This window comes from Gopherus flavomarginatus, chromosome 2, assembly GCF_025201925.1.
Source record: "Gopherus flavomarginatus isolate rGopFla2 chromosome 2, rGopFla2.mat.asm, whole genome shotgun sequence".
In the NCBI taxonomy this organism is placed as follows: domain Eukaryota; kingdom Metazoa; phylum Chordata; order Testudines; family Testudinidae; genus Gopherus; species Gopherus flavomarginatus.
In genome coordinates, this window is record NC_066618.1 from 284168490 (window position 1) to 284183130 (window position 14641).

Consider the following 14641-nt stretch of genomic DNA (forward strand, 5'->3'; position numbering starts at 1 on the left):
AGCGAGGAGCATTAGACCTGGGCAAGGCCTGAGGCCTGAACCGGAGGCTGTGAACCAATGTCAGGCAATGTATTAAAGCAAATGCCTCTACGTTCAGTGTCCAGTACATGAACTTGGCAGAGGTACTGCTAACATTGCCAAAATACATTGAATATGTAAACATGTTCCAGCAGGCTAGCACAAGTACACCCCAGCCTAGCACAAGATAGGATGGTTTGACAGAAGTGATGAACAATGATGTCTTGTCTGAAACATCAGGAGAAAGGTACAAGGAGGGGTAACAAACATGCAGCCAATTGCATCTGGAGCTAGGCTGGAGACAAAGCCCTGGCTGGGATGATTTAGTTGGTGTTGGTCCTGCTTTGAGCAGGGGGTTGGACTAGATGACTTCCTGAGGTCTCTTCCAACCCTGATATTCTATGATTCTATGATATGAAACATGTAAGTTGTTTGTCTCAGTCTTCAAATGTTGGGTTACCTTGCCTCAACTCTCTATCTGGACTAGGGGGCAGTGGAAAGTCCCACCACTGACTGGGCTGGTCCGTTGTCACGGGCATACATATGTTAGTCTCTCTGTAGAATCTATGGGTAGCTATTACCATACTTTATCAGCAATAAACCTGCTGAGCACCTTCATCAGTGAACAGAGGCTGTGGTCTTTCTGGGCAGTTCTATCGAGGTCTGCTGAACCACCTACCTGCACAGAGCTGGCATAGCATGCAGAGAGGACACACACTCATGCCACAGTTGACAACACATGGGACCAGAGTAGGGCAGTGTGTATTTACCAGCTGCACTTTGACCAACTGCTTCTTCCTTCGACTCATCCTGTCTCCATCCCCTTCTCTCCCCTCCCCTCCATCCCCTCCCCCATCATGTGCTCAAATGCACAATGAGACCTCCATGTGGTCCAGAGCAGTGGAGTAGAAGGTCTGTGGAGGTGACTGAAACACCCCTTTTTGCTTGTGCAGACTACATCTATACATAGAAGATCCTAACCCTCTGTGGGTACACCTCAGGACAATAATGCAAGCGTAGAGAAGAGCTGTTTTCTAAAAGTCTGGCTGATGCGATGGAGGGAGATTGTCTATCCAAAAAACAAAGACGCTAACATTAAAGGGTCTGTCTCCCTGCTGCCTCACTCCCTTTTTCCACTGGGATAGCTCCATTGGAACTGGCAGAACACAGTGGTGAATTATGACCCAAAGCGTTTTTTCTTTCCTTTTCTTCTTCAGGTTTCTAGACCTGATGAATTTTTCTGACTGAGTCTAAGACAAATATCATCAGTCCCTGCACAGCAATAATTGTATAGCCCCATGGGTGGCTATCTTGGCACTGGGTAGGGAGTTTACATTTTATAAATCATTCAGAACCAGCCACAGTGAGGAGAGTAACAAATACTTATCATGAGAGTAAACATACATATCCAAGGGTATGCCTGCACTACCCGCCGGATTGGCAGGTAGTGATCAATCTATTGGGGATCGATGTATCGCGTCTCATCTAGAGGCGATACATCAATCCCCATACGTGCTCCCCGTCAGCTCCAGAACTCCACCAGGGCAAGAAACAGAGCCGACGGGGAAGCGGCAACCGTTAATCCCGTGCAACGAGGATGCAAAGTAAGTCAATCTAAGTTGATCTAAGATACGTTGACTTCAGCTACGCTATTCTCGTAGCTGAAGTTGTATATCTTAGAGCAATTCCTCCTCCCGCCCCCACCCCCCGTGTAGACCAGGCCCAAGAGACACATTGTAGGTTAAGCTGGTCGTCTCAAACAAGTGCCCATAGAGTTCTTATGCCACAAGACACCATCATGCATTCTGCCTACATCACACATTTCAGAGAAAAATATATTAGAGTAGTGGTTCCCAAACTTGTTCTGCCGCTTGTTGGAAAGCCCCTGACCGTCCAGGCCCATTTGTTTACCTGCGATGTCCTGCAGGTTCAGCAGATCGCAGCTCCCAGTGGCTGTCGTTCACTGCTCCAGGCCAATGGGAGCTGTAGGAAGCAGTGCGGGCCGAGGGATGTACTGGCCACCGCTTCCAGCAGCCCCCATTGGCCTGGAGCAGCAAACCACTGGGAGCCGCGATCAGCCGAACCTGTGGACGCAGCTGGTAAACAAACTGGGCCGATCTGCCAGGGGCTTTCCTTGCACAAGCAGCAGAACAAGTTTGGGAACCACTGGACTAGAAAGGTTTTTTAAACTTTTTATTGGCACACTTCTTCATGAGTCTGATCCAAAGCCCATTAATGTCAATGGGATTCTTTTCAGTGACTCTGTTGGATTCTGGATCAGGTCCCATATCACTCCACCAAGAAAGCCAGCCTTGCTTAATAAAATGAGTCTAACTACATAGATCTTGGATGGAGAAGAAAACTTTAACTAACACACTGTAGTGACCTGCAAAGGTTAACTAAAATAGATTTTCTACATATAATAATGTTGTAATGTTGAGGTTTTATTTTGAGAGCTGTGCCTTATTTGGAAGAAGGAATTCTCCCCTTCTACCATGTCTATTTCCAGACTTGAGTCATGAGAGTTTGCACTAGTGCACATCTGAATTTTATCCACCCTTCACAATGGCCGTTTTCAGACCAGCACATTTTTTGGAAGGGAAGGGTACAATTCTTTGGGAGATTTGTTTATTTTTAAATAGAGCTATTTAAAGATTGATTTTATCTGACAAGTTTCCAGTGGAGATCAATTACTGGATAAAGAGAAGGTAAGGAAGAGTATCATTAATGCGATAATCATAGGGACATTACCCCAGTATGTATGTGTGTGTTTATTATATGGTTCATTTGCAAGTTAGAAACAGAGGCTAAATAAAGAACAAATTTCATTTTCATCTCAGTGAAGTTTTCTACTCTGTCCTTGTAGCAAGTATACAAAACCTTAGCACTAGGCAAACTACATATCTATGTTATGATTATTTTTGAAAATTGTGTAGTATATGTTCAAGTATATATCCCACATTTCATTTTCACTGCCTTGCCATAAAGAAAGCAGAATTACCTACTCTGTCTTTGAGGGAACACCAAGTAAGAAAGAAAAAAACACTGTATGTTGGTCTTTAAATATTCTGTTGACAAGATAAGTGGAGCACTGGGCATAAATCTTTTTGTAATGTTCAAAGTAACTTACTGGGCCAGATGCTCATCTTGTGTAAATCAGTGAAGTCAATGGTTTACATCCACGGAGAATCTGACAAGATATGCTTTGTTTATACAAAGTCATCATGGGGGGTTGTATTTTAATATTAGCATTTTTGTTGTCTGACACATCCATAGTTTTCAGGCCCAGGTGGATGAGTGTGTTTCACCATTCCATGGATGAATTAACATACTGGCCAGTATCATCAACCTGCTACATACAATTGCCTTCACAACTGTGGTGCAAGTAAGCCAGTATGGTCAGATTCGCTGTACCATCAAGACATTTATTGCCAGTATGCTGTACCGGAAAGCCATATTTTGTATCCACTGAATACCGTAGAGATCTCCTGGGAACCGGAGCAGCGAAAGGAGCAGAACTTGGGGCTGCCAGGCGGCCCCACACCGGCAGCTCCTCTAGCATGGCTGGACCAGCCCCCAGCCCTGCCCCCAGCCCTTCCACGCAGCTGTGTCTCCTGTCCGGGGTCTGTAAAGCCCCACTGGAGGACAGGGCTAGAGGTGGGACTGGGGGCGGTACAATCCTGCTCCTTTTGCCACTGCGGTTCCCAGGAGAGGCCTGCGGTTCTGAAATCGGTATCCACTGAAATTAGAATCTGGTGCAGTGGGAGGACAAAGCCCCCACCCAAATAACGTGGGATGGGGAGGAGATGGGGAGAGCGTGGGGGCCCCGGGATGGGGGTGGGGAGGAGTCACGGGTGGGAACGTGAGGGGCACAGGGGGAGGTCACATACTCCCCTTTAGCTGGTGTCCCCTTTGTGTCCTTCCCATAAGTCACCTATGCATATTGGTAAGAGTTAAAATCCACTTGCCCACTGCTTCACAACAAGTTGTCTCAGCTGTGTTACCTCATCTTTTGTTTTTTCCATATTCAATATTCCTGTTCGGGAGTCTTCACTAGTGATGTTTCACTTTTTCAGTCCGACTGTCAAAGGTTTTAGATCTTAACCAAAACCAAGCTGTAAACTCAAATTTGATTTCTGTGTGAAAATGGGAAAAGCATGGCCACAGCCTCTTCTTTGGATTTCTCTGTCACATGTTGACCAGGTTTCTTGTGGTTTAGCAAACAGGTGGAAAGAATGCCAAGGAAGTATGCTACTGACTCATCACAATATCACTCACAATTAACTGTGGCAAAAATTCTCCCTACTTAACTCTACTGCCATCCACATATCTGGTATAGGGTAAGGGTCAGATTTTTAAAGATATTTAGGTGCCTAAAAGATGTAGATAGGTGCCCAGTCAGATTTTCAAAAGCACCTAGATGCCCAATTCCCAATAAGAGTAAGGCACCTCAGCCCTTTTAAAAATTCCTCTAGGCAGCTATCTGCATCTTTACGCACCTACGTACATTTACAAATCTGGCCTTTAGTGAGTTAGGAACTTTTGTGGAAGAGACTTGGGCTCCTAAGTCACTTAGATGCTATTGAAAGGAACATAAACTCTGGCAAATCATAATTAGGCAGGCCAAAAAAGAACTTGAAAAGACATAAAAACTAACAGCAAAAAAAAAAAAAGGTACATCAGAAGCAGGAAGCCTGCCAAACAACCAATGAGGTCACTGGACGATAGAGGTGCAAAAGGAGCACTCAATGAAGACAAGGCCATTGTGGAGAAGCTAGATGAATTCTTTGAATCGCACTTCATGGCTGATTACGTGAGTGAGATTTACACACATAAGCCATTCTTTTTAGGTAACAAATCTGAGGAACTCTCACAGATTGAGGTGTCAGTACAGGAGGTTTTTGAACAAACTGATAAATTAAACAGTAACAAGTCACCAGGACCGTTGGTACTCACCCAAGATTTCTGAAGGGACTCAACTATGAAATTGCAGCACTATTAATTGTGGTATGTAAACTATTGCTTAAATCGGCCTCTGTACCAGATGACAGGACGAAGCTAATGCAATGCTAATTTTTTAAAAGTCTCCAGAGGTGATCCTGGCAGTTACAGGTTGGTAAGTCTAACTTTAGTACCAGGAAAATTGGTTGAAATTATAGTAAAGAATAGAATTGTCAAGACACATAGATGAACATGATTTGTTTGGGAAGTATCAACATGGATTTTGTAAAGGGGAATCATGATGCACCAATCTATCGGAATTCTTTGAGGGGGTCAACAAGCATGTAGACAAGGGTGATCCAGTGGATATAGTATACCTGGACTTTCAGAAAGCCTTTGACAAGGTCCTTCAATAATGGTTCTTAGGAAAAACAAACTGATATGATATAAGAGGGGGAAGGTCCTCCCATGGATCATTAATTGGTAAAAAGACATGAAATAAAGAATAAGAATAAATGGTCAGTGTTTACAGGGGAGAGAGGTAAATAGCAGGTTTTCCACAGGTCTGTACTGGGACCAGAGCTCTTCAAAATATTCATTAATGATCTGAGAAAAGGGGTAAAGAGTGAGGTGACAAAGTCTGCAGATGATACAAAATTTCTAAAGATAGTTAAGTCCAAAGAAGACTGTGAAGAGTTACAACTGGATCTCACAAAACTGGGTGACTGGGCAACAAAATGTCAGATGTAATTCAATGTTGATAATTGCCAAATAATGCACACTGGAAAACAGAATCCCAACCATACATACAAAATGATTGGGTCTAAATTAGCTGTTACCACTCAAGAATGAGATCTTGGAGTCATTTTGGATAGTTCTGTGAAAACATCCACTCCATGTGCAGTGACAGTCAAAAAAGATAACAATGTTAGAAACAATTAGGAAAGGGATAGATAACAAGATTGTAAATATCATAATGTCACTACATAATCTATGGTACACACACACCTTGATAACTGCATGCAGTTCTGGTTATCTCACCTCAAAAAGGCTATATTAGAATTGGAAAGGGTACAGAGAAGGGTAACAAAAATGATTAGGGCTATGAAACAGCTTCCATATGATGAAAGATTAAAAAGACTGGGACTAAACAGCTTGGAAAAGAGATGACTAAGGGGAGATATGATAGAAGTCTATAAAATCATGGTGTGGAGAAAGTGAATAAGGAAGTGTTATTTACCCCTTTATATAACATAGGAACCAGGGATCACCCGATGGAATTAATAAGCAGCAGGTTTAAAACAAACAAAAGGAAGTATTTTTTTCACACAACACACAGTCAACCTGTGGAACTTGTTGCCACAAGATGCTGTGAAGTCCAGAAGTATAACCGGGTTCAAAAAAAGAGAACTAGTTAAGTTCATGGAGGATAGGTCTGTCAATGGCTAGTAGACAAGATGGTCAGGGATGCAACCTCATGCATTGGGTGTCCCTAAGCCACTGACTGCCAGATACTGGGACTGGACAATAGGGGATGCATTACTCAATAATTGCCCTCTTCTGTTTGTACCCTCTGAAGCACCTAGCATTAGCCACTATCGGAAGACAGGGTACTGGGCTAGATGGACCATTGGTCAACCAATTATGACCATTTTTATGTTCTTATTGCAAATATTACCTGAAGTCTCAGTGAAAGTCAATGGGATTTAGGCACCTAAATGCTTAAGTCACTTTTGAAAATATGCTCTTAAGTCACTTAGGGGCTTTTGAAAATTTACTCATAATCCTATATATAAAACTCTGCATTTCCATAGTTATTTGCTTTCTTTGCAGTGGGTAAATTTATCACGAGTCTAGAATTTATGCTAATGTATCTTGCTACGAGCAATGGATCAGTGGAGTTACTTCAAGTATACATCCATGTACCTGAGAATAGAATTTGGCCAATTTTAGTGCTGCAGAACAATATGGTGCCCAGCTGAGAAAACCAATGATAACAATTAAGAAAAAAAGCAAGGGACCCACACTATAATGAAAAATACCAATGACAAGGAGAACAAGTGTTGCTGTAGAATAAGAAGAATTACATAATATGCAGCAAATGTTACCACATTTAACTGCTCAATTTCAGCTCAGAACTGCATGGAAAAAATGGAATCACCTCCAAAAAAACCACAGTGCGTTTGGGTGGGGGAGGGAAAGAGAGAAGAATCGTTTTGATAGTTCACCTTGAATAGTTTCAGCTTGAATTCGCACCACATTCCATAAAAACAAGCTAGGATTAGCAAAGTCAAAAGAAATAAGCAAAACTGTTTTTGCAGGGGAAATGGCAAGATTTCTGTGCGGAATTTAGCTAGACGCACATACTACCAAGTCCTGCATTCCTCCATTAAAACACGAGTCCAACATTTGTATTCTAATAGATCTACAGGTGTTTATTAGATGATCACTGCAAAATCCCCCAAACGCCACCAAAACATTTAATGGCTTTATGCTGTCTGTACCATGCTGGCTAATGTTGTCTCACTGTTTCCTTGTACTCTCCCATCTGTCTGTTGGTATCCATCTGTGGTCTCTTGTCTTAAACTTAGATTGTCAGCTCTCTGAGGCATGCACCTGTCTTCTTGTTCTGTAATTGTACAGCACCTAGTACAACGAGGTCCTGGTCTATGACCAGGGCTCCAAGGCACTACAGTAACACAAAGAACAAATAATTACAAGTGTTTGTAGGACCAGCCCCTTAATGTCTGTGTGGTAAATATGCACTATAATCCCCATTTTACAGATGGGGAAAACAAAGAGAAAGATAGATGATGTGCCCAAGGCCATGCAGCAAGTCAATATCAGAATCAAGATTAGAACTCAAAATTTACAAGCAGTCAGTCCCTTGTTTAAAGCTCTAGATCTAGATGCTTTTCGTGAACAATAGAACACTAGCTTTTCTACTGCATTCCTATGCAGCTGACCCCAGCATCACCCTCTGCATTTTACCCATAAGAAGGAGAAGGGGAGAGACACAGCCAGAGTTTACTGTATTCTGGCAATCTCCAGCTGCTCTAAGGTTCCTTGGGGGCCATTGCCATCTGGAGTAGTATCCAGTAGTTCCTAGGCTGCTCTAACTTACTTGGGACCAGTGCAGATCAACCCATGGAATCAAGGAGACATCATGGGATCCCTGTGTGCTCCAATCCACTGTGTCGTCCAGCTGACAGCACAAAAGAGAATCTGATCCATAGTGTACTGTGTAGCTACTGAACATGAAATTTATGTTTAATAATGACATTTTTATTCTGAAACAGGGTGGCTTTATGTTTCTCAAAGAACAATTTACCCCATGGTATAGGGAGTGGGAGGACAGAGATTTTTTAAATGAGGGAGGGAGTTTGGTGGTAAAGAATTGAACAGAAGGGAGCAGAATTTCAACTAAAAATATCTCCCTTTTAACCACCCCATTCACTCCGATGAAAGGGAACCCTAGGGTTACAGAAACCAGAAGAGTTAAGCATGGCTAACATACCACAAAGATATGCATATCTTTAACCAGTTTACGTGAATGGGGTGAAATAAAACCAAATGCAGTATAAGCAGGGCATACGGCCCTAGTAAATCAAGAGTTTTCTATGCTAATGAGGGACTCATTGGATAATTCTGATGACAACTAAAGAAGAGAACATACTAATATGGTAACTTATGGCAGTTATTTTTGTTACATATTTAGTGCAGTTCTTTGCTTCACCTCTCTACACATCCCCACCTTAAAATGACCTTAAATTCTCAGAAATAAAAGAAATAAGCATGTATCTACAGGGCAGGGCTGAGCAAAAGGCAGAATTTCCATCACACAGGAAATTCCAGTATTTCAACATCTGTGTTTATCCCAGATTGAGGCAAAAAGCTGAAATATCAAAATTTTTCATGGAACAAAATATTCCAAAAGATTTGATGCAGAAATATTGAAATATTTTGTTTTGACACTTTCAGTCAAAACACAGTATTTTGACATTCTTGAAATCAGAATGTTTCAGTCTGGTTTTTAAACTGATGCGGCATATTTTGTTTTGAGAAACTTCAACATTAAATTGCATTTCCCAGTTGTGGACCAGTGCCTCCCGAGAGTTACTGTTCACCACTCACCTCCATGGGCCAGGCTCCCTGGACAAACTACATCTCCCATCATGCACTAGAAGTCATGTGACTAAGCTTGGTCAGACTTGAATCTGAGGGCTGGTCTTCACTACGGGGGGAAATCGATCTTAGATACGCAACTTCAGCTACGTGAATAACGTAGCTGAAGTCGAATATCTAAGATCGGATTACTCACCCATCCTCACTGTACGGGATCAATGTCCGCGGCTCCCCCTGTCGATTCCGCAACTCCGTTGGGGTTGGTGGAGTTCCGGAATCGATATAAGCGCGCTCGGGGATCGATATATCGCGTCTAGAGGAGATGCGATATATCGATCCCCGAGCAATCGATTTTAACCCGTCGATAAGGCGGGTACTCTAGACGTAGCCACAGTTGCATTATGAGTAATGTAGTCCTGCAGGGAGTCAAAGCCATGGGAGAGTTCCCTTGAGGCAACGTGCCATGATGGGAAATGCAGTTTGATATTAACTGATTTGAAACATTTTGAGTCAGTTTATCTAAACAAAATATTCTCATCTGTGTCTAATTAATCATTTGATTTTCCCAATTGAAAAATCAAAAAAATTCAGGAAAATTTTGATTTAGCAGAAATTGCCTTGTGCATTGAAAAATTATTCTGATGGGTATGTTACAATGCACTATGGAAGACAGAGGTCAGGCAGGATTACCATATTTTAAGTTTACCAAAAGAGTACAGTGGGTGGGACAGTCTTGTCTACTAGCCAAATTGGGTGGGACAGTCCTGCAATGCGGAGTTTAAGTCCCAGTCTTGGGCTGAATGACTCTGGGACAGTATTTGTCCGGGATGCCCCACTGGTGCCGCTCCACACCTGCCCAAGGCTCAGAGGTAGTGCCAGGCTCTTCCCGGCTTAAGCACTAACCCCCCCTTACTCACCACAAATCCCTGTCCCTGCCTCTTTCTCTCCTCTCTGATGCCCCACCCCCTTGGCCAGGCCAGAAGCCGGAGCTAGGCAGTAGTAAGAGCCACCCGGGGAGCCTGGGCCACCGTTGGGAGCCCTAGACCCTCCACCTACCCTGGGCAGTGCACCTGGGTGGTGGGACAGGAGCCAGGGGCTGCTCTTGGGCACCTGGCCCCCCACCCAGAGCAGGTGGAGGGTCTGGGTCACCCCACAGCAGCCCAGGCTCCCTGAGCAGCTCACACCATGGCCTGCCTCTGGCTTCCAGACTGTCCTGGCAGTGAGGCCTCAGGAAGAGGAGAGGAGAGGAGAGGGTAAGGCCATGGAGTGGAGTGAGGATCCTGCATGTATCCCGCTTTTGCCATTTGAAAAGGTGGTCTCCTTATGCTGAGGGGGGAGATGGGGAGAGGGAGCTAGAGAGGGTACCTGCAACAGGGTTACTCACTAGATGTGAGGCGCAGTATTGTTTCTTGTCACAGTGGCAGGGTGACTGGTGCAAGCCCAGGATGCAGCGACAGCTGTCAGTCAGTGCCTCTCTATGGTATCCTGCCTCCTCCCCATAGCTGGGATCCAGGCCTGGATGAGCAGGATCCCACAGCAGTGGATGCAGGGGCATGACCAATCAGCTGTGGATGCAGGGGAGGGACCAGTTGGGAAGCAGACCAATCTTTCTGAGCTGCAATGTCTTCTCTGCAAAAATTCCAGACATTTCCTGTTATTTGAAAAATCTGCCCAACAGAGGACAGAGCCTCAAAAATGAAGCAATGTCTCGGAAAACCCAGATGTACAGTAATCCTAGGCAGGATACTGCAGAGATGAGTGTCAAGAACATTGCACAACTTCTGGATCTCTTAATGTAAGTTTGGCAAAAAAGGAAGGAAATATGAAGGAGAAAACTATTTACATACATAAGAAAATCATTAGGCTAATTTCATTAGTGAAATAAATGGCAACATAATTTATATGTTGAATGCATATTGGCCCTAAAACTAATTTAAATGGCAATGCAGAATAATTGCATTGATTTATCCCTTGGTGGGTGCAAAGTGAGTTTAACTGATACATCCAGGAGGCAGAATGAGGGGTGGAGCAGGAGAAGGGTGTCGGATAGGCTCCTCTGCACAAATGAGGCAAGGAAGAGATTTCATGATGAAAGCCTTTGAGATGTCATGTCAGAAAAATACAGCAAACGATAGAGTATGATCCTCACTTAACCAGTATAATTCCATTCACATCAAGAGGTTACAAGCATGTAAGTAAGAGGAGGATCTGGTCCTAGCGATGTATGAGCTCCAGTTTATATGACAGTAGCAGCATTTCTCTGGATACCTGTCTCTGGTTTTCCGTCTCTAGCCTCAGTCTTGCTTCTACGCATCTTCTGGTCTCTAAGAAGGCTTGGCGCTGAGCTCTGTCTGATAGGTAGCTAATGAAGATTCCCGCTGTATTCATACACATAAATAACACTGCCTGAGCCGCTATCTGAAATAGACAAGAAAACAGGACTTTGATCAGACGAATGAGACAAAAATATCCATTTAAAAAGGAAAAAGACTGCTTAAAAGTCATGTAGGCTGTAAAACTAAACAGTTAAGAAAGTTAGCAGAAAAAAGTCTCTTGGATCTTAATTAAAGGTGTCAAACATATGAAACATACTCTGCCTGCAGGAAGAAATATGCAATATTTGGGGGGCATTAAACTCTAGTTGAACCACGAATGATGCATCCAAGAGCTGACTCACAAAGCGCTAGTCAAGTGTGGTTACAAACACAATTCAGAATATATTTTTCTGTGGCCCCGTCCGTAAAAGCAGCTTTGTGATGCGCTTCATAGCTTTGTGTGAGAAGTGAGCCACATAAAAAAGAACGACACAAGGACAGCGTATCCATTTAATTATGAATTATTGTTGTTACTGTATTAATATTATTGACACTTGAAACAACCTCATTATCAGCTGATGACAACGAACTGGCACGCATATTTCTGAATAACAAAAAACCCAAAACACAAACCCAAAGCCTAAACAAATACTTGCAACATGGCTGTGGTATAAACAGAGGTCTCACTTCATCCCTCCCACATATAAAGGCTACGAAAACATTCTCCTCTCCTATAACTGCGAACTACACACTTTGTGCTAGTGGAAGAAGGGGCATCCCGGCTTCTTCCTTTTCTCCCCCCCAGGCATGCCCCAAGCTAAAATAAACTTTATGGAATAGTGCCTCAGTGGCTATGAATTTGTCTTTAACCGAGCTATGCTGATTTACACTAGCTGGAGATTTTGCCCTGCGAGCACAATTTACAAAATCACTCTGATTCTGCTTGTTGTCTCACTTTCCCCCAGACCTTCACAAACCAAACTCGTAGGTCTGGTCCTATTCAATAGTTTTACTAACGACTTGGATAATGGAGAGCAGAGTATGCTTATAAAATTTGAAGATAACACCAAGCTGGAAGGGATTCAGAGCACCTTGAAGGACAGGATTAGAATTTGCAATGACCTTGAAAAAAAGGAGATTTGGTCTGAAATCAACAAGATGAAATTCAATAAAGAAAAGTGCAAAATACTTCACTTAAGTCTAGTCTACACTGGCAATGCTAACGCGCTGCTGTGGCAGTGCTTTAACATGGCTTGCGTGGTCGCGGCAGAGCACTGGCAGAGAGCTCTCCCAGCACTCTGAAAAATCCACCTCCACGAGGGGCGTAGCTACGAGTGTGGCCCCCAGCGCTGGTGCACTGTCTACACTGGCGCTTTGCAGCGCTGAAACTTGTTGTGCTCAGGAGTGTGTTTTTTCACAGCCCTGAGTGCGAAAGTTGCAGCGCTGTAAATTGCCGGTGTAGACAAACCCTTAGGAAGGAAAAATCAAATGCACCATTACAAAATGTAGAATAATTGGGTAGGCAGTGGTACTGCTGAAGAGGATCTGGGGGGGCATAGTGGATAAAAAACTGAATATGAATCAACCATGTGTTGTAGTTGAGAACGGCTATTATCTCTCTGGGGTATATTAACAGGAGTATTATACGTAAGCAGGTAATTGTAACATCCTCCTTAGCATTGCTGAGACCAGAGGTGGAATACTATGTACAGTTTTAGAAGCCACACTTAAGGAAGATGTGGACAAATTGGAGAGAGTCCAGAGGAGAGCAACAAAAATGATAAAAAGTGTAGAAAACATGACCGATGAAGGATGGTTAAAAAAACTGGGCATGTCTTGAAAAAAAAAAAAGACTGTGTGGGGGAGGAGGGTGACAGACCTGATAATGGTCTTCAAATATGTTAAGAGCTGTTATAAAGAGGATGGTGAAGAGTTGTTCTCGGTGTCCACTGGATGCAGGACAAGAAGTAATGTGCCTAATCTGCAGCAAGGGAGATTTAGGTTAAATATTAGGAAAAACTTTCTAACTATAAAGATAGTTCAGCAATGCACTACATTTCCAAGGCAGGTTGTAGAGGTTTTTAAGAACAAGTTAGACAAACACTTGTCAGGATGGTCTAGGTTTACTTGGTCCTTTCTCAGTATAGGGGGCTGGACTAGTTACCTCTGGAGGTCCCGTCCAGCTCTACATTTCTATGATTCTATAATCCTCCGATGATAACCTAGGCAGGCCTACATTTTTCAGTCACCCGTAACAGGTGCCTGTGTTTTCATCTAGTTTACCTAAATAACTTCCCCCTTTTCTTGAGAGAGTGTCCCTCTTTAAACTGCTACAGTCCTTTAAACCTCTTGTTCCCATATATATTCCCATCTTGGCATTATCTCTTAACATCCCTTAATTGAGTTTATCCTGAGCCATTCCTTTACCTTCCTCTTTGTTTTTCCTTATAGCCCCCCCAATTAAACTAAACCGATGGATCCATACTGTAGATATGTTGTAGAAGGTTTCAGTTTTGAGATACTTCCTCATAAGAGCCAGTATTAGGATCATAGGATTTTGGAGACGTGCCCTGGAGGCGGGGGTTCGGAACACTGCATGGCTGGGTGCAGCAGCTCACTACAGAAGCTCTCCAGTTTGTTTTATTCAAGTTTTGTTCCTTTCTCATTCACTGGTTTGTTATTTAATGAACCCAAAGATGGTTACATGGTGTCAGAAGTGCTCAATGAGAAGGAAACTGCAGTCATTTTGAAGTTAATTCCTATGTTTGCAACTAAAAACAAGAGACAAAGGGAAGCACCGGAGAAGCATGTGGAGCACCAGGCATGGAGGCTTTTGCATGTATTTGGTGAGCACAGTAGTAGCTTGACTAGCTTAAGAAAGCAGGGAAAAAAGACAAAAATGGATGTGTTGCAACCTCTTTCCTGTCTGCAATTGTCAGGCAATGTTGCAGAGAACTGGAAAAAATTCAAACAGAGATTTGAATTACATTTAACTGCCATAGGGGTAGAGGAGAAAAATGATCAAGTGAAATCATCTATCTTTTTGCATGTTGCTGGGGAGAATGCACTGGATATTTATAATAATTTTAAGCTTGAAGAAGGTGGAAGCATGAAGTTAAATAAAATACTAACTGACTAAATTTGAGGAACATTGCATGCCAAAAAGGAATGAAATCTTTGAGAGAGAAACATTTTTTTACATGCATGCAAACAACTGATAACACCATTGATCAATATGTCAC

General features: G+C 42.9%; 1 protein-coding gene across 1 annotated transcript in view; it reads right to left on the reverse strand.

Annotated features, from left to right (window-relative positions):
• The window catches only part of ADCY8 (adenylate cyclase 8), a 182148-nt gene that overhangs the window by 124288 nt on the left and 43219 nt on the right, over nt 1-14641 (reverse strand). Inside the window, exon 2 of the mRNA XM_050940609.1 lies at nt 11353-11502. Coding sequence (XP_050796566.1) covers nt 11353-11502 — 150 coding nt within the window. The remainder of the gene's footprint in view (nt 1-11352; nt 11503-14641) is intronic.